Source organism: Vombatus ursinus, unplaced genomic scaffold, assembly GCF_900497805.2.
Source record: "Vombatus ursinus unplaced genomic scaffold, bare-nosed wombat genome assembly UNPS02003292.1, whole genome shotgun sequence".
Classification (NCBI taxonomy): domain Eukaryota; kingdom Metazoa; phylum Chordata; class Mammalia; order Diprotodontia; family Vombatidae; genus Vombatus; species Vombatus ursinus.
In genome coordinates this window covers 4,178,357-4,202,265 of record NW_020943070.1, presented here as the reverse complement: position 1 = coordinate 4,202,265, position 23,909 = coordinate 4,178,357, and the positions used below count along the sequence as shown (strand labels likewise).

The 23,909-nt window shown below is 51.9% G+C and overlaps 2 protein-coding genes across 3 annotated transcripts in view; one reads left to right on the top strand and one right to left on the bottom strand.

The window, feature by feature from the left end:
• Positions 1–1,736: 1,736 nt before the first annotated feature.
• On the top strand, positions 1,737–13,748 carry CDC42EP1 (CDC42 effector protein 1). The gene is made up of 3 exons (XM_027871707.1): positions 1,737–2,044; positions 6,367–7,223; positions 12,213–13,748. The coding sequence occupies exons 2-3, from the start codon at positions 6,761–6,763 to the stop codon at positions 12,866–12,868; spliced, it is 1,119 nt and encodes a 372-aa protein (XP_027727508.1). The 5' UTR covers positions 1,737–2,044; positions 6,367–6,760; the 3' UTR covers positions 12,869–13,748.
• Positions 13,749–14,673: 925 nt separating this feature from the next.
• The window catches only part of LGALS2 (galectin 2), a 36,371-nt gene continuing 27,135 nt past the window's right edge, over positions 14,674–23,909 (bottom strand). For both annotated transcript variants that reach the window (XM_027871720.1, XM_027871730.1), the window contains exons 2-4: positions 20,611–20,693; positions 16,013–16,172; positions 14,674–14,900 (exon numbers count right to left, since the gene is read on the bottom strand). In XM_027871720.1, coding sequence (XP_027727521.1) covers positions 14,754–14,900; positions 16,013–16,172; positions 20,611–20,693 — 390 coding nt within the window. In that variant the 3' untranslated portion in view covers positions 14,674–14,753. The remainder of the gene's footprint in view (positions 14,901–16,012; positions 16,173–20,610; positions 20,694–23,909) is intronic.

Here is a 23,909-nt window from a genome sequence, read left to right as displayed (position 1 = left end):
TTGAAGATAAAAGAGTTAGAACCTGAGGGCATGGTCTCTGAGCCCGATAACAAGGCAATTGGCAAGAAGACATCTGGAGTGAGGAGGGAAGCATCTGATGGATGGAAGAAGCAGTGAGTAGAGAGCCATCAATTTCATCCTGTGCCCCTTCCCCAACCGTGGCCATCCCTTATAATAAAAGGAAAAAACAAAAACCCAAACTAGCTGAAAGTCACCGGAGTCACGAGCTGTAACTCAGCGCTCCTCACCCAGAGCTGCCACAGCTCTGTGATGCATTCAGTGCTCTGCACCTACCCCACCTCTGCTAAGAAGGCTGAGAGAAGGATGTCCTCCTGTGTTTCCTCCCTCCCTCCCTCCCACTGCTCCACCTTCCCATACTTCTGTTCATAATCTTGCTTACTTCTGGCTCAGTAATATTCCACAACACCCATGCCCCCCAATTTGCTTAACCATTCCCAGTAGATAGACATCTGCTTGGCCTCCAGCTCTTGGCTTACTACAACAAGCACTTTAAAATTGACCACTGGAGCTCCTCCTAAGTGCTGGATGGAAATCATTGGGTCATTGATCGAAAACAGGAATTGTCCTTAGATAGCATTTTAAAAAGCAGGAAACTGAGACCCAGAGAGGGCACACCACTTACCTAAGGGGGCACACATCTTAGAAGCTGGCCCGGGAGTCCAGCTCAGGTCCAGATCCAGGCCCTGAGAAAGGAGGCTATTCTCATGGTAAGGGGGTGAGTGCAGAAGGGTCACTCTGAATTCTCAGGGGTCTCATAGGTAATTCCCCAGGGCGAGCCCCAGTTTTGCTTCACATGCTTTCGGCTTCACCCATGGTCCTCTTCTTGTCCACCATGTCACTGCCAGGACCAGAGACCAGGCCCTTGGGTTTTAACCCTAGAGCCATTGGGAGGGCTGGATCCCCTCCTCTAGGCCTGTCCCAGACTCTGGAGTACCTCTGCTGATTGTACATGCACGCACACACACACACACACACACACACACACACACACACACACACACATTCTGATTTCATCCCACTCTCCAATTCTCCAGGTGACAATTCACTGACCGTGGACCATGGACTTAGAGCTGGAAGATATCTTAGAGGCTATGAAGAAGTCCAGCCCCCTAATTCTACAGAGAAGACAATTGAGGCTCAGAAAAGGTCTTTCACAGGTAGAAAGTTGATGAGATGGGATTCTAACTCAGGCTCTCTGATTCCACAATCCACCCATATCACACACTGCCTTCTGTGTGACCTAGGAGGAAGGAGAATGAGGAAGAAACTTCTCCCCATGAGATCTGTCAGGGGAGTAGGGACTCCACTCCAGGGTCCTGGCACGTGGCAAAGGGGAGGTTGCCATTCCAGGCCTGCTGCTGCCGCCGGGCCACTAACCTCGGTCCCACAGGATCAGAGGACTACATTTCTCGAGTAGGAATCGACGTTACAGGCCGTCGTCCCCAACCCCCTGACCAAATGATCAGATAAGGAAACTGAGGCCCTGAAAGGGACGATCTTTGGCAGAAAAAGAAGCGTGTTTGTATGTGTGTTTGGAGAAAGGAGGGGACGGACTGAGAGTAAAGGCCTGAATTCCCCTCCCCCGGACGGACCAAGCAAATTCTTGCTGTCTTCGTTCCTCGGAGGGCATTGGCCACTAGCGGCTGAGATCCCGCCCCGCCCTCCACGCCCCCCTCCCCCTTTCCCTTGGGCTCCCTCCTTCCCTCCCTCCTCTCTGGCTTGAAAGCCAGAGCTCCGGGTGGCCGTGAGACTGACCGAGACAGACGGACAGACGGACCCGGGAGGACAGGGCACCGCCGCTGGATCCGGGTGGCCCAACCAGCCAGGGAGGAAGGAACTTTTAGTATCCCCCGCCCCACCCGTCCCACCCCACCCCCAATCCTGCCTGCATCTGCCTGGAGTGCCCGGGGGCAGGGCGGCCGAGACTCGCTGGGGAGGGAGAGAAACTGCCGCCGCTCCAAACTTTCTTTTCCTTCTCTGCCGGGGAAAACAAACCAAGAGAAAGCCAGAGAGAGGGAGAGAGGTAAAAGGGGACATTGCTGCAGGGGCAAGGAAGAGGGGCAGCCGTCTAAGTGTGGGTCAAGATGCCCACCTCGGGCAGCCTCCGCAGGGGGTGCACGGTGAGGCGGGCCAGCACTGAGATAGGCGCTCTGGGGGGAGGCACTCTGCACAGAGCAGGGTTTGTGGGAGGTGCCTGGATGAGGCAGAAAGCTTTGGGGGAGTTGCTTTGAATTGGGGGATTTGGGGGTGGAGGATTTGGGGGGGAAAGGCGAGTGAGTTAGCTAGGAGGGAGAACAGACGTAAGGGAGAAGAGAAAGGGGGAGCCACAGAGGGCTGGGCAGAGGGACGAGGCTGGAGCCTGGTCTCCACCACCCCCAGCTCCTCATTCCAGCGTCTCAGACAGGAAAGGGAGTCGCTGCGGGGGGGTTGGGGGTGGGAAGGCGGGGGAGAGGAAAGTGCTGTTCGAAGATTTTCTGCCTGGGACCAGGAGTCGGCGGCGGGCTGCACCCCCGCCCCCCCCATTAGACGCCGGCCCTGAAAGCGGGAAGGAAGGCTTGGGGGGAGGGGGGGAGCAGACCTGGAGGCTTGCCCTGACCTCCTAGTCCTCCCCTCTCCCCGCCGACGCCCGGTCCGGGCCAGCCGCCCGCGTTTTCCAAGCCCGAGAATTTGGGGAAAGCCGATGAGGTCATCTTCCATTCAGCCCCCCCCCCCCAACTTGGGGAATCTCCCTACTTCTCCAGCCTCCTGAGCCTACCCCACCCCGCAACACAAAGAGGGTCTACCCTCTTGGGGGTCCCCTGACCACTCCCCAGCCCAAAACAGCTGGATCGATGGACCCTTTTCCGAGACGGGCGACGGGGAAACGACGTGCTGGAAGAGGGGAGGAAGGGAAGGGAAGGGAGGGGGGAAGGCTTCTTTACTCAAGGTGACAGGAAAAGAGAGAGGGTGGGACAGGACGGGACGGGAAAGGAAAGTCCTTGTAGGCTGCGGAGCCTGAAGGGAAGGTAGATTGTAGATTTAATTCCAGATGTTGGTGAGACCCTCGTAACTCCACTTGTAAGGTTACATAGGTCTGTGTGCCCTGCGCTTAGGGCACAATCGATACCTGCTTCCATTCTACAGAGTGGGGGTGGGGGGAGCGGGGGTCCTGCGGCAGGACTGAAAAGAAGTCTTAAGCCTCCCAAAGGGTCATGGTGTGTGGTGGCTAGAGATCAGGACGTGGTATCAGAAGACCTGGGTTCGAGTTCTGGCTCTGACACATACTTGCTTTGTGACCCTTGGGAAAAGCACAGAATCTCTGAGCCTCAGTTTCCCCATGTTAAAATGGTGGGGGTTGAAGAATGGAGCGGAAGGAGGAATTATTTTGCACTACCTGCCTGGCTGGGTTTCAGCCGCTGGTTTACATCCAGAAATACGAAAGGGGCGGAGAAGGAAGCCTGGGTCACCCATTACCCTCTTTCACCTCCTAGACTCCCGGACTCTGGGAGAGACTCTCCAGGATCTCCCCAGACCTCCCTAAGGCTTGCCCATTAGGCCGGTGTACACGGGAGTGGGGGGGGAGTTGAGGGGGAGTGTAGGCGGGAGGGCTATGAATGAGGCCTGCCCTGTCCTAGCTGCCCTCTCCTCGCCCCTCCTCCCAGCCCGCCTTCGGAGCCCTAGCGCTCCCTGGCACCCTGGCACCGCGCTCTCGGCCTGTGCCTGGCCAGCGCTGGGGGCTGGAACTGTCTCCAGGCTATGACCTCTCTGCCCGCGGCCCAAAGGACACGTGGCGCCCGGGCGGCGGCTTGACCCACACACAGCAGAGGCAGCGCCCAGGAAAAGAAGGTGTAGATACATTGGCCCGGAGCTCTGCTGCTGTGTGACCTTGGACAAATCACTCTCCCTCTCTGAACCTCAGTTTTTTCCTCTGTAAAATGCTGGGGTTGCACCAGTGGACCCTTCTAGCTCTCAATCCGAGGAGCCCAAGAGTATTTTGGCCTAAGGCAGTCATGGAGACTAACTGGCATCCCTATGACTCTCCCCCTATAGTGGGTCCGCTACCCAAGTCTGACTAGCTTGGAGCCCCCAGCTCTGCGTAGCTGACCTCAGCACTGCACAGGCGCCCCCTGCCGGAGGTCTTGGGGGCGCCCCTGAGATGAGGGGACTCTTTCTTCTCCTCACCCCCTTCCCGTGCTTGGCCTTCTAGGAACCTAGGAACCAGGGATTTAGCTGGGTTCTCGTACTTGGTCAATCCCTGTTCTGAGGCCCCTAGCTAAATCCCCTAGCTAGGGATTTAGATCTCAATCTTGGGATTCAAATTTGGAAGGCACTTTATGCATTCCCTAGTTTAGGGTTCTAAATTAACCTAGGTCCAGTGAACTTCTTTTAAAGATATTTTCGTCTTCTTCATATCTGGTTTCCTTTGTACCCACCATCACTTTTTTTTTTTAAACAAAGGAGAAAACCAATTCAATACAATTCAACAAACATTTACTAAGGGCCTGCTGTGTACCAGGCACTGTGTTAACTAAGGTTCCAGGAGGTTGTGACTTACCCAAGGTCACACTGCTGCCACTCCTGAATTGAAGCATTTCTCCGAATAATAACCCTGTGCAAGGATTATCATGTCCATTTTGCAGATGAGGAAACTGAGGCTCAGAGATTGCCCAGAGTCACATGGCTAGTCACTGACAAATGCAGGATTTGAATCCAAGTTCAGTCCCTTTTCCCTTATACAGGGAGACAACCCTGTAGGCAAATGAGGGAGAATAATAATCCCTCTCAGGTGTATATTTAAAGTTATTTTCCAATCATATCATTTGGTCTTCCAGCAGGGCAGGGCTGATTATCCCCATTCTACAGATGAAGAAATTGGCCCCAAGATTTGAGGTGATTTTACTAGAGGTCAGTCTGCCAGGAAGTGGCAGAGAGGATTGTGGGAATTCAGAGGAGGCTGGACTGCAGCAGTTGTGAAGTGAAGAATTTTGGGGGGCTTCGTCTGAGTACGGAACCCCCGGAGACAAGACCCCTCCAATGCAGACCATTGCCTGCTTGGCAATATAAGTCTGAGAGTCGCCTGGGTCATTATGGTCTCACATTCCAACCTTGTCATTTGACAGATGAGAAACCTGAGGGTCAGAGAGAAGTGACTCAGCCTAGGCTTGAACCTGCCTCAGAAGCCCTGGGTAGGCTCCCCACTGCTGATCCTACATGTCAGAGACAGATTCTGAGACAGGCTCTCTAACCATTGGACTACAAGAACTCCTGAAGAATAGCTAGAGAGGAGGGGAGCTGACCTTTCCCTGTGGGAAACCCATACAGCTGGAGAAGGGCCTTTAGGAAGAGTCTTAGAAGGTTGCTTGGGACATTGAGAAATGACTTGCCCAAGGTCACACAGCCAATATGTGTCAGAGGCAGGTATTAATAGCTAACATTTATAAAGCACTTACTATGTGCTGTGCACAGCACTTTATCATGAGCCTAGGAGGTATAATTATCTCCATTTTACACATGGGAAAACTTGAGGTAAACAGATTGAGCGCCCAGGGTCACGCAGCTAGTCAGTATCCAAGGGCAGACTTGAACTCAGGACTTCTTGATCCCCAGGCCTATCACTCTATCCACTTCACCACCTAGCTGCCCCAGGTGTTCCAACTCCAGAGGCTGAGGGAGAGGGAATGATCAACAAACGTCTGGTTGACTTCAGGGAGATCTTCTATGAAATGGGGGATCAGAAGCAGTGCGGTAACAGTAGAAACAGCTAGCTTTGGAGTCAGGACCTGGGATCGAATCCTGCCCAGACCTCCTCTCTCCTGCCTTGGGCAGATCACTGGAGTTCTCTGGGGCTCAGTTGCCTCATCTGTAAATGAAGGAGTTAGATGATTTCCAGGCTCCCTTCCAACTCTAAATCATATCGTCCACCTGCCCTCTGCCTCGGTTGCCCCATCTATAAAATTAGAGGGGGATGGGGATTGGAGATCCGAGATCCCTTCTAACCCTAAATCTATAATCTTGGGATCTTTAAGAAGAACGTTTTCTGGTGTTCTGATTAGAAGAGCTCACCGCATCCTTAAAACAAGGTGAGGTAGGTGCTGTCAAAAATAGAAACTGAAGCTCTAAGAGATGAGTGACTTACCCAGGGCCCCTAGAGCTCTAGGCCTGGAAGGAACCTAGGAACCAGGGATTTAGCTGGGTTCTCGTACTTGGTCAGTCCCTGTTCTCACTGGCTGGGTGACCAGAGGCAAATGGCTTCCTTTTCTGAACCTGTTTCAAGGGAGGGGGCCAGCCTTCATGAGTCCTCAGCCCCCCCTTTCGAGCTCGGTGATTCTAAGCCTTGACTTTATTTTCTACTCTGTCCTCCTTCAGGTCTCCTCCACCCGCTGGAATTCGCCAGTTTGTCCCCAGCCAACCCTCACCCCGGAAGAAGGCAGCTGGCCTAATCCCTTGTCCTCCCAGACAGCGGGGCCTAGACCAGCCAGTCAGACCTGCTCTAGCGACATCCGGGAGAGCTCCATCCCAAGTCCTTCCAAGGCCATGGCTCCCCCATGAGCCACACCCTCCAGGACAGCGCTTGGCCCCTAAGAGAAGGCCAAGCACGGGAAGGGGGTGAGGAGAAGAAAGAGTCCCCTCATCTCAGAGACTGACCGACCACTGCCTTCCCACTACACTCCAGGACAGCCCCTGGCGGGGGAAAAGCTGAAGTCGGGGCAGGGCCTTCTAGGCCCTTGACCATCCATCGCCCTCCAAGAAACAGGTTAGCATGGACACAAGGAGGATCGAGCAGCCCAAGGTGACCGGGCCAGCGCTGGGCTGGATGTCTGGCTCCCATAGGAAGAGGAGACCGATGAAGGCCGAGCTCACAGCAGACATGATCAGCCCACCCCTGGGCGACTTCCGCCACACCATGCACGTAGGCCGAGGCGGGGACGTCTTTGGGGACACCTCGTTCCTCAGCAACCATGGCGGGGTGGGCCGAGGTGGTGGGCGCTCTCCCAGAAGCTTCCTGCTCCGGACCCTGCAGCAGGTTCGGCGGGGAGGGCCTCCTCCCCGGGGCTTCACCTCCTCGGCAGCCTCCTCTCCCGACCCACCTGCCATCTCCCCCATCATCAAGAATGCCGTGTCCTTGCCCCAGCTCCACCAGGCAGGCTACGACGGCCTGGTGGCAAGCAAGCTGAGCTTCTGCGACAGCCCCCGGGGGTCCCCCGATGGGCACCATGGCTACGGTGAGTGAGTTCTTCCCACCCACCCCACCCCACCCCCTCTCGCCCCCTGCTGGCTCCCTCCAATTCCCCCTGTCTCTCATTTCACATCATTTCACCTCTGTGAGGCTCAGCAGCGCCTGGCTTACCAGGTAGTCGTTCAATCTGGGGAGGGTGGATGGTGGTGCTAAAGAGCCCTGGGTTTGGAGCCCAAAGACCTGGGTTCAAATGCAGGCTTTGCTCTTTCCTGGCTGGGGACCTTGGGTGAGGCACTTCACTTTCCGGACCTGGTTTTTCCTCTCGCCAAAATGAGGTTGGACGGGGACTCAGTCTCCTCATCTGTAAAGTCAGGTTGGACTCGATGAGGAGGAGGAGGACTGGCATTTTTTATCTCATTTTAAAGTGTGCAAAGTGTGTGAGTCCCCCCACTCGCCCCCCATTCCTGGGGAGGTAGATCCTGCAGGTATTGTCATCCCCATTTTACAGAGCAGTAAGCAGAGGCTCAGGTAAACGGACTTCTGCCCAAGGTCACCCCACTGGCGCTGGAGGCGAGATCTGAACCCAGCTCTTCCTGACTGCCAGCAGCAGGACATCTCACCGGGGGACCCCCTTGGGCACCCCTTCAGACCCAGTCCTGTGCTTCTGAGACATCCCCAGACCCTTCTAGCTTTAATAATCCAAAGCTTAAGGGAACTGGTTTCCATCCTTGGGAGAGGGGGCAGGGGAATCAGGGGCTTGCCTGGCCTGGAGACAGCCATGGAGCAATGCTGCCACCTTGTGGCAAAAAAAAAATCACAAGCCCACAGAAATTAGGCCCATCCCTGCAGAACTGGAAAGTATTTTTAATCCAATCCCCTCATTTTACAGATGAGGAAACTGAGGCCTAGTGGGGTGAAGCACTTGTCCAAAGTCTCACAGGCACACAGGCAGTAAGCATGAGGGGTGGGATTTACACCCAGATTCCCTTCCTCTAGAGCCGGTGGTTTTTGCAAAGCACCAGGCAGAGAGACCTTGGGATCTAGGCCTGTTGGCCTGACCTAACCAAGGACATCGCTCCCTGCTTTCTCCACTGGTTGAGAGTCACTCACAAAGGCTCAGGTGGATTCAATTCAATTCAACAGGGGGTAGGGCATGGCTCTGGTGACCTTGAGTGACCTTCGGCCCTTTTTGTCTGCTTTCTAAATAGTCAGATGGCATAATGTGCGCTCTTTGAGGGCAGGGCCTACTTTGTCTTTCTGTATCCCTAGCTGCTCTCACACAGTAGGTGCTTAATGAGTGAATGTTGAATGCTTAGATCATCAGTCTGGTCTGTAAGCTGACAGGACCACCACACTGGCAGCCAGGTGGTCCAGTGGATAGAGCACTGGACCAGGAGTCAGTTAAGTCCTGAGTTCAAATCCAGCCTCCATTTGAAATCCATTTGAACTCAGGAAGACTTATCTTCCTGACTCCAGGCCAGCACTCTATCTATCCACTTCACCACCTAGCTGCTCCTGGAGTCAGGAAGATGTGAGTTCAAATGCAGACTTGGGCACTTAGTAGCTGTGTGACTCTGGGCAAGTCATTTCATTCATTTGCCTCAGTTTCCTCCTCTGTAAAATGAGCTGGAGAAGGAAATGGCAAACGACTCCAGTATCTTAGAAGAGATCGAGAAAACGCCAAATGAAAACAACTGAATAACAACAAAAAAAAAAATGGAGCTCATAAGAGCACCTCCCTCTCAGGGTTGTTGTAAAGATCAAATGAGTGAGTGTGTGTGTGTGTGTGTGTGTGTGTGTACAGTGCTTTACAAACCTTAAGGGGCTACATAAATGCCAGTTCATCATCATCATCACCTCTGACCTGTTCCCCACACATGTGGGAGGTGGAGGCAGCATGATGCTGGGGGTGGAGAATCAGCCTCTTGAATCAAGCAGTTTGGGGTTCAAGTCTTGATTTTGACTCTTCCTGGCTGTATGACCCTGGCCAAGTCACTTCCCTTAGTGCCCAGGACCCATCTCCAAGACTCTTAACTTGCAGAGCAGAGACACCTGACTCTTCCCTAGCACAGAAGGGATTTCCATCAGGAATCTGATGAAATCGTTGGTATGGTTTAAAAGGGGAGGTGGGTGGGAGGCAATGGGCCAGGAGTCATGGGGATCTGGGTTCAAGTCCTGACGTCTCTACTTACTAGCCATGTGGTCTCAGGCGAATTACTTAACGTTCTGAGTCTTGGTCCCTTTATTTATAAAAGGTGGCTCTAAGCGGATGTTCCATCTGCCTCACTGAGGAGGTCAGGTGAGATTAAGTGCTTCATCTCCGGACCCTGTGCCTTTTCTCTGGCTGGGCCCCACATTTGGAACGCTCTCCTTCCTCATCTTCCTCTCCTGGCTTCCTCGGCTTTCTTCCAAGCCTCAGCTAAAGGCCCACTTTTTTCTGGGGGGGAGGGTTGGGCAATGGGGGTTAAGTGACTTGCCCAGGGTCACACAGCTGGTAAGTGTTATATGTCTGAGGCTGGATTTGAACCCAGGTCCTTCTGAATCCAGGGCCAGTGCTCTATCCACTGTGCCACCTAGCTGCCCCCCAAAGGGCCCACTTTCTGCAAGAGACCAGTCCATTCCCTCTGTGATTATCTTCAGGAAATCTGATCTAGGACTAGGAGCTCCTTGAGGGCAGGAATTGTCTTTGTCTACACTGCCTGGCACACTTCTTGTTGTTCAGTCATTTTTAGTCATGTCCAACTCTTCATGACCTCACTGGAGTGGTTTGCCATTTCCTTCTCCAGATCATTTTACAGATGAGGAAACTGAGGCAAACAGGGTGACGTGACTTGGCCAGGTTCACACAGCTAGGAAGTGTCTGGGGCTGGATTTGAACTCAGGTCCTCCTGACTCCAGACCCAGAGTGCTGTGCACTATGGCGCCATCCAGCTGGCACATAGTAGGCCCTTGACATTAGTGGACTAACTTCTATAGAACTCTGAATTCATTGTTATGGGTGACCCAAATCTCTGAGCTTTTGAGGTTCACAAAAGGCTTTCTTTCCAGCTATCTTGTGAGGTAGGCAGTATCCCCATTTTAACGGATGGACAGACTGAGGCTTGGAAAGGTCCCAAGTCAAACAGCTAGAAAATAGAAGCTTGGGTTCCTGCCCACACAATGAGTCCATCCTAAATGCTTTTTTATTCATTCAGATCTGGGCCTTCATGTGACTCCTGGCTCAGCCCTGTTCCCACCCTAAGTGGGTATTTCTGCCACCCAACGCAGGTAAGGCACAAAGCCCAGACAGCCGAAAGGACCCCTGCCCTGGGGGTGCTGACCAGCCCTCTAGCCTTGCTGACATCCATCACTGGCTGGACTCCGGCTCTCCTGGCAGGACCGCTAGGACAGGGGGCTTTGCCTATCAGTGGAGGCTGAAAAGCCCAAGGGATTATGATTATTGGTAGATTCTTATTTACAGGCTCAGTGGAAGTTGGTGTCCAAGGACCTGGGTTCAGGTCCTGCCTGCCTTTGCAGCTTGCTATTCTGTGTGACCTTGGGCAAGTCACCTATAAAATGAGGGCCTGGCCTAGATGTTCTCTGAGCCTTTTGGGACCCAGATTATGTCAACATTCTTGTGTATCCGAACCACTTCTTTTTTTTTTTAGCTAGGCAATGGGGTTAAGTGACTTGCCCAGGGTCACACAGCTAGTAAGTGTCATGTGTCTGAGGCCGGATTTGAACTCAGGTCCTCCTGAATCCAGGGCCGGTGCTCTAGCCACTGCGCCACCTAGCTGCCCCTATCCAAACCAGTTCTAGCTTAGAGAAGGCCATAGTCCCCCATGCCACCCAACATGACTGCCCCAAGAAGATTTCAGGTAGCATTTACAGGAATCTTGAACAAGGCAGAGATCTTAAAATTGAGCTAAGGTTATTAACATTCCAGAATTGAGCAACTGAGTCCCCATCTCAGCCCTCCTCCCACTGGGAGTTAAACAAAGGGACCTTTGGCCCTTCGCCACAACTCAGTGGAGAAAGGTAGGTGCTAGCCCTCCCATCACTTCCGGGGGCCAGCCAAAGGACAGCTTGCCCCTAGGTGGGTCAATGACCTCTCCACCTGGGCCAGGGAGGCTAGATGATGAGTTACATTGGGTCATCACCCTTAATCCCTTTAAGGAAAGGACTTCTTTGTTGCTTTGTCCTGACCTACCTAGGGGCTTTTCCCCCTCTGGAAAGGGCGTTAGAGGAGTATTATTTCTTGATTGGACAGCTAGCTAATGAGGTGGATAGAGCTCTGGGCCTGAAGTCTGGAAGATCTGAGTTCAAATACAGCCTCAGACCCTAACTAGCTGTGTGACCCTGGGCAGGTCACTTTACTCCTATTTGCCTCAGTTCCTCGTGTATAAAATAGGTCCACACTGGAGAAGGAAATGGTAGGCTGCTCCACTATCTTTACCAAGAAAGCCCCCTGGACAAAGTCATGGAGGGCCAGACACAACTCAACAACAAACGTGACTTTTTTTTTTAGGCAATTGGGGTTCAGTGACTTGTCCAGGGTCACACAGCTAGTAAGTGTCAAGTATATGGTCTGAGGCTGGATTTGAACTCAGGTCCTCCTGACTTCAGGGCCAGTGCTCTATCCACTGCACCACCTAGCTGCCCCCAAACATGACTTTTGAAATATGCCTCCACACCTTGTTGCATAGCCTTGGACAAGTCATTTTTCATCCCTGGGCCTCGGTTTCTCGATCGCACCTCTAGGACTGAGCCCAGGTTCCAGGTTCCCTCGGCCTCTCCAGGTGGCCTCAGAATCCTTCCCGCTCGAGCATTTCTCATGCGGGTGTGGGGGTCAGGCACCGTGTCAGGCGCCTGTGATAGGAACAGAAGAATGAGCCGCTGCCTGCTCTCAAGCTGCTCAGGCTCCAGTTGGGAGAGGCCACAGACACGTGGAAGAGGGCTTGGTTCTGGGCGCCCGGCCGGCCGGAGGGTGGTGGACGGAGCGGCCAGGGCTGGCCCCTGGAGCTCACTCAGAGCCTGCCTCCTCTTGCCTTTCCAGGTGTGGATTCTGGGTTCTGCACCATCCCCCGCCTTTTACCCACTGAGAGGCCCCTGGACACGGACAGCTCCTGCCCTTCAGAGCCTGACCTGCCTCGATCGGACTCAGAGCCTGACCTGCATTGCTCTGACTCGGGGCCCAAGCTCCATCGCTCTGACTCCATGCTCTCCTTCCGCCTAGACCTGGGTCCCTCCCTTCTCAGTGAGCTCCTCAGTGCCATGAGCCTGGCGGAGGTGCCTGGGAGAGAGCCAGGCCCAGCCCAGACGGCAGAGCCCCAGCCCCCAGCCCCAGAGCCCCGACCTCAGGGACACTGTCTCAATGGGGTCTCAGTGTCAAAGAGCCCCCCCGGGGAGAAGCCGGGGAGCCTCCAGCCCGAGAAGCCGAGAGCAGCCGCCAGTCTGAACCCAGCCAGGGGACACTGGATGGGCAGCTGGGGCCCCAGGCCCCACTATAGCGAGGCCACTGCGAGGCAAGAGCTCGCTGGGGTGTTGCCTCAAAGCCGGGCCTCGTGGGAGAGCCAGGATGAGACACTAGGGGTCTCCCCTTGCTGGGCAAGGAGCAGCTCCGAGAAGGAGCCGAGGAGGGCCCCGGTCCCCAGCACGGTTCAGGCAACCGCGTTCCAATTTGCCGATGAGGATGATGAGGTGAATATGTGAGTGTGGCCCTGCCGGCCCAGCACTGGGACCTCCGGCGAAGTCCCCCCTCCCACCTCATCTCGGAGGGCAGAGGATTTGGGGTGAGGGGAGCGATCCACTTCAGCCAATAGGACAAGTGGCAAAGCCAGGAGCTGGAAGGGAGTGGAGGGCAGGGGAAGGGCCAAGAAAGGAAATCCCACCCCCTCGTCCCCCCAGGCCGAACCAGGGTCTGTGGAGTGTGGGGACAGCAGCCTCTGGGACTTGCAGAGACTAGGCAGGAATCTCCTTCCTTGGACATTCCATTCCTACCCACCCCCTACACACACGTCCTTCAAAGGGCGGTCAGGGGAGCAGGGCAGGCTTGCCCCCTCACCCTCCTCTCCTTTCCTGGTCAGATGAGATTTCTAGGGCTAGGGAGGTGGGTGCCGAAAGAGGGACAGCTGAGGGCAATTTGTTCTGGGGAACAGCCCAGAGGGCCTGACAGCCTGCTCTGAGCCCCCCCGCCCCAGCCTTGGGCACCAGATGCCCAGCGTCCCCCAATGCCACACCCACAGCCTCGCTGGGGCCATACAGTGGAGCCTTTGTGACTAGGGGAGAGGAGGTGGGGGGGACAGCACAGGAGCCCATTGTCCTCACCACCACACTTTGTTGGCCAACCCGCAGGGGGTCCATTCCAGGCTGGGGGGGGGGGCTCCTGCCTCCCATTAGGGTTCCCTGCTGGGGCCTGGTGTGAGGGACCCTCTCCTGCTCCCCACCTCACCCCACCCCCATCTCTTCCAAACTGTTCTAAAAGCCATAACCAAAGGTCACCATGACCTCAGCCAGGAGGAATGCCTGGCCTTGGCCTTCTGGCCATCCCAAGATCTCTTTGTCCAGCCTAATTAAAAGAGGAGGGGTTTTTTTTGGTTGTTGTTTGATTTTTTTTTTTTAAATACAAACTCATCCCTCCAGATGATGCAGAGAAACTGTCTGTCTTCTTGCCTGTCTCCCTCACCACCAGCTACCCTAGAACCTGGACAGCCCAGCTCCTTCCCAGAGAATGGTGGAACATCCATTCTTCACCTCTACCTGTGGGATGGATGTCACGGGCTAAGGGGCCTCCCCAACTGTGGGCGTTGAAGGCAGGGGGAACGCATTGGTAATGAATAACACGACTGGAATGTCCTGGCTGATAAAGGTGCAGGTGCGTGCCTGTGTGCAGGAGATGGGGGAATGAGCCTTATCTCCCTTTCCGGGAACATGGGGCTTAGACCCTCCCCTGCCTGCCCCCAGGTGCCTGGCACAGGGTGCTGCCAGAAACAACAGCAGACTCACATTTCTGGAGAACTTCAAGGCTTACAAAGCACAATAGCCCTGGGAGGAAGAGTCCTTTTTACAAAGGAGGAAACTGAGGCCCTGAAAGGTAAAGAAGTGATTCACTCGAGGACATCCCCCAGCTAGAAATGGATCTCACCCAATTTTCCCACTTTCTTCCTGGCCCCTTAATCAGAGCAATGGGGGCCTCAGAGGCAAGAATCCAGTTCTAGTCCTGGTCCCAGACCCGGGTACCTCATCCTTCTGGCCACTTGTGCTCTTGAAGAGAGTTCTAGATGAATTCTAAGGGTCCTACTAGACCTGCCCACCTTCTAAGATCTTTAAGCTTTGTCATTCTAGGTAGAATTCTGAGGCCCCTCCCAACTCTGACATCCCCTGTTCTAAGGCCTCCCTCGGTTTCCATTACTGGCTGTCATAGTGCAGGATGGAAGAGGCAGAAGAGAGAAACCCAAACCCTCCACCCATGGTGGGGACTGGGAAAGGCCAATTACCAGGAAATGCCAAAGCCTGGGTGGTAAGAAGCAGAAGCCTTTATTGGGGCTCATGGGGTTAAGGAAGGAGGGGAGCTGCTCAGGCTGGCCACCCTCTGCCCTCACTCCACCTTGAAGGAGGTGGGGCTGATTCCACCCTTCACGCAGCAGTAGGAGAGGTGGCTTTGCCCCCTCCGGTTGGGGAATTTGACTTCATGACCGTCAGGAAGCTTCACCTGGAATTCATCTTCCTCAAAGGTCACAGTCAGCTGTGCAGGGGGGAGAAGGGAAAGAAAGCCAGGGGTTATCCAAGAATCCCAATCAAGCAAAGACCATAGGTGGATCCTGAGTCTAGGCCATCTGTTTACAGATGAGGAAACTGAGACTAAAGAGTTGTCTCCACCATATCACTCTGCACCTGTTAGGACTGGCAGGGAAGACTCATCTCCCTGAGGTCCAATCTGGCCTCAGACACTTACTAGCTGTGTGACAAGTCACTTCACCCTGTTTGCCTCCGTTTTCCCATCTCGAGGAAATGGCAAACCACTCCAGGATTTTGCCAAGAAAAACCCCAAGTGGGGTTACAAAGACTTAGACAGGACTGAACTGATAGAGGTAGCCCAGATCTACTGGGATGAGCGTTGGATTTGGACCTGGGCATGAACCTCAGCTCTGCCCTGACTGGCTGTGTGACCTCAGGGAGGTCCCTTTCCCTCTCTGGGCTTCAGTTCTCTCCCCTGTAAAATAAGGGGAGTGGGCGATGATGTCCAAGTTCCCTTCCAGCTCTAAGGACTAGAATCCTAACAGCTCAGAACCCAATGGGGCCCTTTAGGGTTAGGAAGTGGTCTCCCCTTAATCTACAGGTACTTATTCTGTGTCAAGCACTGTGCTGGGGGGAGGGGCATCCCTGCCCTCCAAGAGCTTACCTTCTATCCAGGAAAACAAAAGGTCCATTCATCTAATCTAATTCCCTCATTTTACTGATAAGGGAATTAGCCCAGATAGGGAAGGCCTTTTACCTAAGTTCACACAGCAGGCAAGTAAGTGAGGGAGTGTTGGAGCCTGAGTTACCTAACCTTCATCTTTGACAAGCTTATCAGGATCAGGAATGGTTAGCACTTTTCTAAGTGTCTAAATAGGGGTTCACGTGATTTATTTGGCCCTCACCGGGCACCCCGTTCCACAGCTATCATGGACATCCTCCCGTTTCACAAAGGAGAAAACTGATGCCAAAGTGGAATACCCAAGGTCACCCAGTCAGTGTCTGGTGGGATTGGAACCCAGGCCTCCCTCCCCCAGGTCCACAGTTCTTAGCGTTAGCCAACCCTGCGTTTCCCACTAGACCCCGTAATGCGCCCTCACCCCCATCCCACATTCTCACCTTTATCTCTGTCCCTGGCTGGAAGCACATGTGACCATCGCGGTGCTCCTTCTCCCAGTTGCCGCCATTTTGGGAGTTGCAGACGATGACGTTCTCCTCAAATCGGGGGTTGAAATGCAGCGCCAGATCTTGGGGATCGGTGCCCAGATTAATAATGAACCTGCCAATGTGGAAGGGCCGGGAGTGAGTGGTCAGTCTGGGCCATGAGAGTAGGATGGGAGAAGAGATTTGTCCTCAAAGGATCCCAGAGGGCAGAAGCTTGAAGGCCTGGTGACGGCAATTCGTTGTACATAGTAGGCCCAGAGAGGGGAAGCAACTCACCGAAGGATTATAGATTAGAACGGAAGGAGAACTCAATTTACAGAGGAGGAAAGTGAGGCCCAGAGAGGTTAAGTAGCTTTCCTAAAGCTATACAGAGGTGGGATTTGAACTCAGGTTTTCTGACTCCAAATGTCCCTGGGAAGGCTTGGCACTGACCAGAGGCCTTCTCTGACTCAAGAGAACTAGATGGTCTTTGGCAGAGGGGGACAATCTCCTGGAGAGATTCACCTTTTACTAAAGACTGAAAATGCAAACTGTATTAGCTCCTCCTGCAGCTGATGGAAGGGACGGGGAAAAGTCAGAGTTCAGTGCGAATCTGGCTGGAGCAGGCATCAGGAGTCTCCCTACGCAGCCCATGCCAAGAGGCACAGGCACAGAGAAAGTAAGGCATAGAATGTTGGACCTGCAGAGCCTAGCTGTGTGACCTTGGGCAAGTTCCTTAACCTCTCTGAGCCTCTGTTTCCATATCTCCCAACCTGCCAGGGTTGGCATGTGGAAAGCATTTCCTAAATCTTAAAGGGACCTGTGATTTCTCTGAGAAAAGAAACAGAAGGTGAAGATACTCCCTCTACCAATGCAGGCTGGCAGGTCTACAACTTGCAGTCTCTGGGCGTCACCTGAGGCACTAAGGGAAGTGATTTACCTAAGGTCACACAGCCAGTAAATGGTGAGACTTGAACCTAGACCTTGGAGGTCAGCTCTGCCTACCACGCCACACTGCCACCTTCAGGGGCTCTAGAAATGAGACCTTCAATATCATTAATTAGCTAGAGTTTGGGTTTTTTCCTTTGGGGAGAGAAAGCAACGAGCTGTGGCAGGAGGATGGTTCACCCTGTGTGGCCGTGACGGGCAGTGAAGGACAGAGAAACCAAGGGTCAGAGGATACTGGGTTAGCCAGGCCAATCCTACGAGCCTTCAGGAAGGGCCACTGTGCCGGGAGCTGGAGCCAACAAGACTGATGCTAGTGTCTGCCCTCAAGGAGGCCACGCTCTCTTGGGGAAAAACCCATGCACACACACACGTACAAAATACCTTGGTGTCATGGCCAGCAGCACCACCACCCTGTCAGGTCCTCAGGTGCATCACTTTGGGGCAATCCTTGGCGCCTCATTGGTGCTCAGCCCACATACCCAAGGTGCTGCCAGATGTTCATGTTTCCAATTTTACAAATCTCTCCTATGATGGGGCCCTCGTTACTTCTACCCCAACTATTGCTCACCATCTTCCAGGTGGCTTCTCTGCCTCACCTTTCATCTCTCCAATCCATCCTCCACCCAATGGCCAATGTGGTTTTCCTAAAACCAGGGTCAGACCGGACCACCCACCTGCTCAGCCTTCAGTGACCCTCTATTACTTTGAGGATCAGATATAGAAGTCTCTATGTGGCATTGAAACTCCTTCCTGGCCCCATCCTGCCTTTCTGGTCTTCTTATGACTCCCCTCCAAACACCCTAAGAAGGCTCTACGTTTGCCTTCTTGCTTCTCCTCACACACAGCACTCCATCTCCCAGGCCTTCGACTAGCTGTCCCCCCAAGCTTGGCCCTTGGCCCCCTGGCTTCCCTCAAGACCCAGGTCAGATCCCAGTATGGGGAATTTGGGCCATTCCTTGTATCCCCAGCAACTAAGACACTAGCTGGCACACAGTAAGCACTTAATAATTGCTCGCTGACCTCTATATGTACACACTATTGTTCCCTCTCCCTCTCCTCTTTGAGGGTCCAGGTTTTCAGTTTTGTCTTTAGAGCCATAACCCAAGCTCACAGGCACACACCAAATGCCTGACTCACAGTGTCTATATCTGTTCATAGATCTATTACACCACTGCTTATTGGTTTGTTGATTGCTCAATTCCAAAATTCTAACATTCTTTTAAAGATTATTATTTATTCTTAATATCCTTTTTCTTTTTTATTTTGAGTTCCAAATTCTCTCCCTCCCTCCAGCCCCTTCCCCACACACTGAGTAGCAGGCAAGCAATGTGAGAAGATTCTAATGTTCTGAGATTCCAGCATGGTCACATTGCAATGATCACAGAACCTGAGAGTCGGAAGGGGCCTCAGTGGAATCACTCCAGCGTGCCAGGCCAGTGGCCATCCACCCAGCCTGTATCGGAAAACCTTCAGGAGGGAGAACCACCCACCGCCAGAATCATTCCACTTTGGAGCAGCTCGATACTCAAATTCAAGCCTAAATGTGTCACTTTGAAATCTCTACTCATGGTGCCAGGCTCTACCCTCTGCGGTCAAATGAAAGAAGTCTAATCCCTCCTTCAGATACTTGAAGAGGCAGCTCAGTGGTGCTGGGCCTGGAGTCAGGAAGACCTGAGTTCAAATTTGACCTCAAATATGTACCAGATGTGTAAACCTGGACAAGTCATGTAACTTTTATCTGTCTCAGTTTCCTCAAATGTAAAATGGGGATAATAATAGCACCTACCTCATAGGGTTACTGTGAGGGTCAAATGAAAGAACATTTACAAGATGCTTAGCATAGTGCCTAGCACATAGTAGGTGCTTTATAAATGTTAGTCACCATCACCATCTAGAGTCAGAATGACCTGAATTCAAGTCTAGTCTCAGATACTCATTAGCTGCACGACCCTGTCTCAGTTTCCTCATTTGTAGAAACTGGGGATAACAGCCCTTACCAAGCAGGGCTTTTGTGAGGATCAAACAAGAATATCTGCAGAAGGCTTTGTGAACCTGAGAGCTCTGTAGAATGTGTGCTGTCACTGAATGCAGCTATCACGTCCTCCCTGTCATCTTCTCCCGGCCTCTCTGGACACTCTGTCCATGATCAATGTCCTTTTTTGGTTTTGTTTTTTTAATTTTAAACTCTCCTTTTTAATTTAAAAATCATTCATTTGTTTTCTTACTCTCGTCTTACCTGAACCAAGCATGTTCTCATTTGCTCTGGAGAAGCAAGGCTACCTCCCTTTTATTTCGTTGTTGTGGTTTTTTCAAAAATTTAATCAATTGATTAATTAATTTTTAGTTTTCAACATCCACTTTCATAAGATTTGGAGTCCTCAACCCCTCCCCCCAAGATGGCACGCAATCTGAGATGGGCTCCACATGTACAATCACATTAAACACGGTCCCCAGAGCCAACAGGATCCTCCCGAGGAGGTGTGACGAGGCAGAGCATGATGGGGCTGTCATCTCTCCGTGCCGGGAAGCCGGCTCCACTAATGAAACGGCCCAAGGTTTCATTAGCTTCTCTTGTTGTTCAGTCATGTCTGACTCCACATGCACAGGTGTTCAGACACACCATCTGGGGGAACAGCTACACCTCTGTTACCCCCCAATCTGTTTCAAGAGTAGCTAGGTGGTGAAGTGGATAGAGTGTCGGGCCTGGAGTCGGGAAGACCTGAGTTCAAATCCAGCCTCAGACACTTACCAGCTAGCTGTGTGACCCTGGGCAAGTCACTTTACCCTTTTTGCCTCAGTTTCCTTATCTGTAAAATGAGCTAGAGAAGGAAATGGCAAACTGCTCCAGTTTTTTGCCAAGGAAATCCCAAATGGAGTCATGAAGAGTTGGACATCACTGAGATGACCAAACAACACCAACAAACAATATTCACAGCATTCCACCAGTTTAGAAAAAGAAATTTAAAGGCAATGAGCTTAGTGTGGCATGCATGACTTATTACCAGGAAACCCTAACCTTATTCCTAACTCTAATCCTGCTGGCTCTTTGTAATCACCACTTCCCTTTCTAAATGTTTGCCAACCATCTCTTTAACGATCTCTTCCAGGTCAGGTTCAACTGGTCTAGAGTTTGCAAACTCTGTTCTCTTCCTTTTTTGGAAAATCAGGACAAGCTTTGTCCTTCTCCAATCTTCCAGTCCCTTCCCTGTTTCCCATGACCTTTCCAACATCTCTGACAGTAGCCCTGAAACCCCCTTCCAGTTCTTTCAGGACCCAAAGAGGAAATTCACCTGGGCCAGGTAACGAATTCACCAAGGACAGCCGGGTGCTTCCTGACTTATCTTGGGTAGAAACATCCTGTTACTTATTGTTCTTACCACTTTCACCTCCTTTGCAGAGAAAACAGAAAACAACACTCTATTCTAAGATCTTTATCATTCTCTGATATGTGGTATTCTAAGTTGAACGTTCTGTTAATTCTGTTACTTAGAATTCTAGTGTGAGTCTAACATTCTGTGACATGCCATGATTCTGAGGACCTTCCTTGGCAGGGGCTCCGCTGTGCCCTCTGAGAATTCCTAGATAATCCCCAGCTCCCCATCCCACCCCCCAACCCCCAGATTTACCAACTCGCATCCTCATGAATTTTCCCCTTCAGTTTCAGCGTCATCCCCCGCTTCAGGTCCATGTGGTAAAGCTCCATTTTGTTCTGCCAAAAAGAGGAGAGGTTTGTAATGATCTAACATCCTTACTTCCCCCCACCGTGTCACCATCTGTCAGTCCCCCTGGTCCCCACAAGCTCAGAAGGCCAAGGAAGGCACCTGGGGGCCAATGTGGTACCAGGCTTGTTTTCAATTATCTCCTCTCCTCTCTTTGCCCTCTTCTCCATGTTCACCTCCAAAGGCTGGCTCATCTCTACCAGTGGTGAGAGAATGGATCTCCCCGCTCAGACATTTTCTAGCTGGGTAACCTGGAGCAGCCCTTAACCCTTTGAATCTTGGTTTACCTCCTCTATTAAATGCATATAGTAATACTCATACCAGCCACGCAGCATCCGTTAAGAAGCCTTTTCCCATCCTCAAGGCCACCCCTCCTCTCTGTGGGTTACTTCTGATTTCTCCTGTCTACATCTCATTTGTCAGTTGGTGGCTTCTTGTTTCCCCCATTAGACTGTGAGCTCCCTGAGGGCAGGAGCTGTCTTTTGCCTTTCAGTGTGTCCCAGGTGCTGTTCCTCACTCACTTTCAAAGAGGACCAGTGATGTCATGGGTGACGGTCTTGACTTGTTTGTGAATTAGATTTAAGTGAGGCAGAGCTGTGCAAAGTCTTCAGCCTCACTCTCTCTTCCAAAGTCATCAAAGTCCAGTGGCAAGATAAAAGTCAAGACAACCCAGGATGCAGTGGATGACCTTGGCATCTTCAATGTCTGGCCAAGCTCTAAGAGCTCCACAGTGCCTGCTTCAGCCACCCTTATGTACAAGTACCAATGTACCATTGGAACAAATTCTTCTCATCTTTCCATTCAGCCAGGGGAAGACTTTACATGCTTAGGGTAGACATCCCCCTAACTCACTGATGGGTTTGAGGCCTGTCTGTTACCCTCAACCTGGTTTGGCCTTTCTGCCAAAATGGTTCACTAGGGTGTGGCCTTGAATGCCAAAGCTTCTTGGAGCCACCGGTGAGAGTTGGGTTGGGTAAAGGTGGACACCAAAGGTAGATGAGCAGCCCTCACACCAGAGGTGCTGGTCCTGCCTGAATACACCACACACCCCGATGCACCAGTACCTGGTACATAGTAGGTGCTTAATAAATGCTTATTGATTTGAATCAAGCTGGGAGGGTACTTAGAGACCTTCTAGTCCAGTCCTCTCACTTTAGAGATGAGAAAACTGAGGCTCAGAAAAATGAAATGACTCACCCCAGGTCCCACACCCTGTAAGTAGCCACTGTGAGTAAAGCACAAGTAAACCACAGGGTGCCTAGCACTGTGCCTCGTACAACAAATACAATGTTGAATTGATTAGAGTTGCACAGAAAAGTAAATAATTCTTGTTAGAATCACCTGATAGAGCCAATTGCTCTAAGGTGCTGGGCACTCCCCCATGCTTCCTCCTCCTGGGGGCCTTGATATTTTAAAGGAGGAGGCTTGGGAGGGCAATCTCCAGAGAGGACAAAGAAATTAAGCACTAATGGTGGGATTTCAGACACTATGACAAGAGAGGGGTAAGATCGGATGGCAGAAGGGGGTTTTCTCTGTTTCCATTAAAGCACGCCATAAATATGACTGACTCTTCACCCTACACTGAAGGTACACAGACATCCCAGCCTTGGCATGTACTGTCCATTCCCTTCTCAACAGCCTGGCACAGGACAGTCAGAACAGCAATGGATGTGAAGTCAGAGGCTTCACCTCTTCCACCACCTACCTCAGGCGAGTCACCCTCTCCTGCCTCAGTTTCCTTATTTGTAAATGAGAGGGGTTTGGCCTAAATGACCTCAAAGGACCTTTCCGGTTTTACATCCATGATGTAGAGTCCTCTCTGCACACACACACACATACACATACACACACACACACACACACACACACCTCTCTATCTTTCTCTGTCTCTCACACACACACATGCACACGCACACGCACACACACACTCTCTGTCTCTCACACACACACATGCACACACGCACTCTCTGTTTCTCACACACATTCTCTGTCTCACACACACTGTCTCTCTCACACACATGTACACGCACACACACACTGTCTCTGTCTCTCTCTCACACACACACACATGCACACACACACTCTCTGTCTCTTTCTCTCTCACACATACACTCTCTGTCTCTCTCTCACACACACACATGCACACACATTGTTTCTCACACATACACTCTCTGTCTCTCTTTCACACACACACATGTACACACACACTGTCTCTTGTCTCTCTCACACACACACACACACTCTCTGTCTCTTTCTCTCTCATACACACACACACTCTGTCTCTCTATCTCTTTCTCTCTCACACACACACACTCTGTCTCTCTCACACACACACTCTGTCTCTCTATCTCTTTCTCTCTCACACACACACACTCTCTGTCTCTCACACACACACATATGTACACACACTCTGTTTCTCACACACACGCTCTCTGTCTCTCTCTCACACACACATGCACATGCACACACACACTCTGTCTCTGTCTCTCACACACATGCACACACACACTCTCTGTTTCTCACACACACACTCTCTGTCTCTCACACACACATATGCACACACACACTCTGTTTCTCACACACACACTCTCTATCTCTCTCTCACACACACACACGCACACACACAGTCTCTCTATCTTTCTCTCACACACGCACACACACACTCTGTCTCTCTCTCTGTCTCTGTCTCTCTCTCTCTCTCATATACACACACACTCTCTGTCTCTCTATCTCTTTCTCTCTTTCACACACACACATACACTCACACAGAATTTGAGATGGCCAGAGTCTACAGAACTGTGGCTATAGTGGAAATAGAGATTGGAGGGGCCTAGAGTCCCCAGGTAAGGTCTCAAAGGATTTATCCAATGGCAATTTGGGGAGCCAAAAGCAGCGAAAGTAGTAAGGACAGAATCAACTAATCAGTGAGAATTTAACACTCGGCATATGCAAAGGCATATATATGCTAAGCACTGGGGATACAAAATAAAAATTTAACAGTCCCTGTCCTTAAGGAGCTTATAGTCTAGCAAAGGAAACAACATGTACACATACAGTTGTGTACAGAATTTATACAAAGTAGCTGCAAGGTAATTACTGACATTTCCTAGCTGGGTGACCCTGGGCAAGTCACTTTACCCTGTTTGCCTCAGTGCCCTCATCTATACAATGAGCTGAAGAAGAAAGTGGCAACTTTCTTCCAGCAT

What these genes read in the sequence shown, in the direction of transcription:
- CDC42EP1 (XM_027871707.1), top strand. Translation starts at nt 6,761, where the DNA reads ATGGACACAAGGAGGATCGAGCAGCCCAAGGTGACCGGGCCAGCGCTG. An exon ending in CGATGGGCACCATGGCTACG is followed by an intron (nt 7,224 to 12,212) that starts GTGAGTGAGTTC and finishes TTGCCTTTCCAG; the next exon opens with GTGTGGATTCTGGGTTCTGC.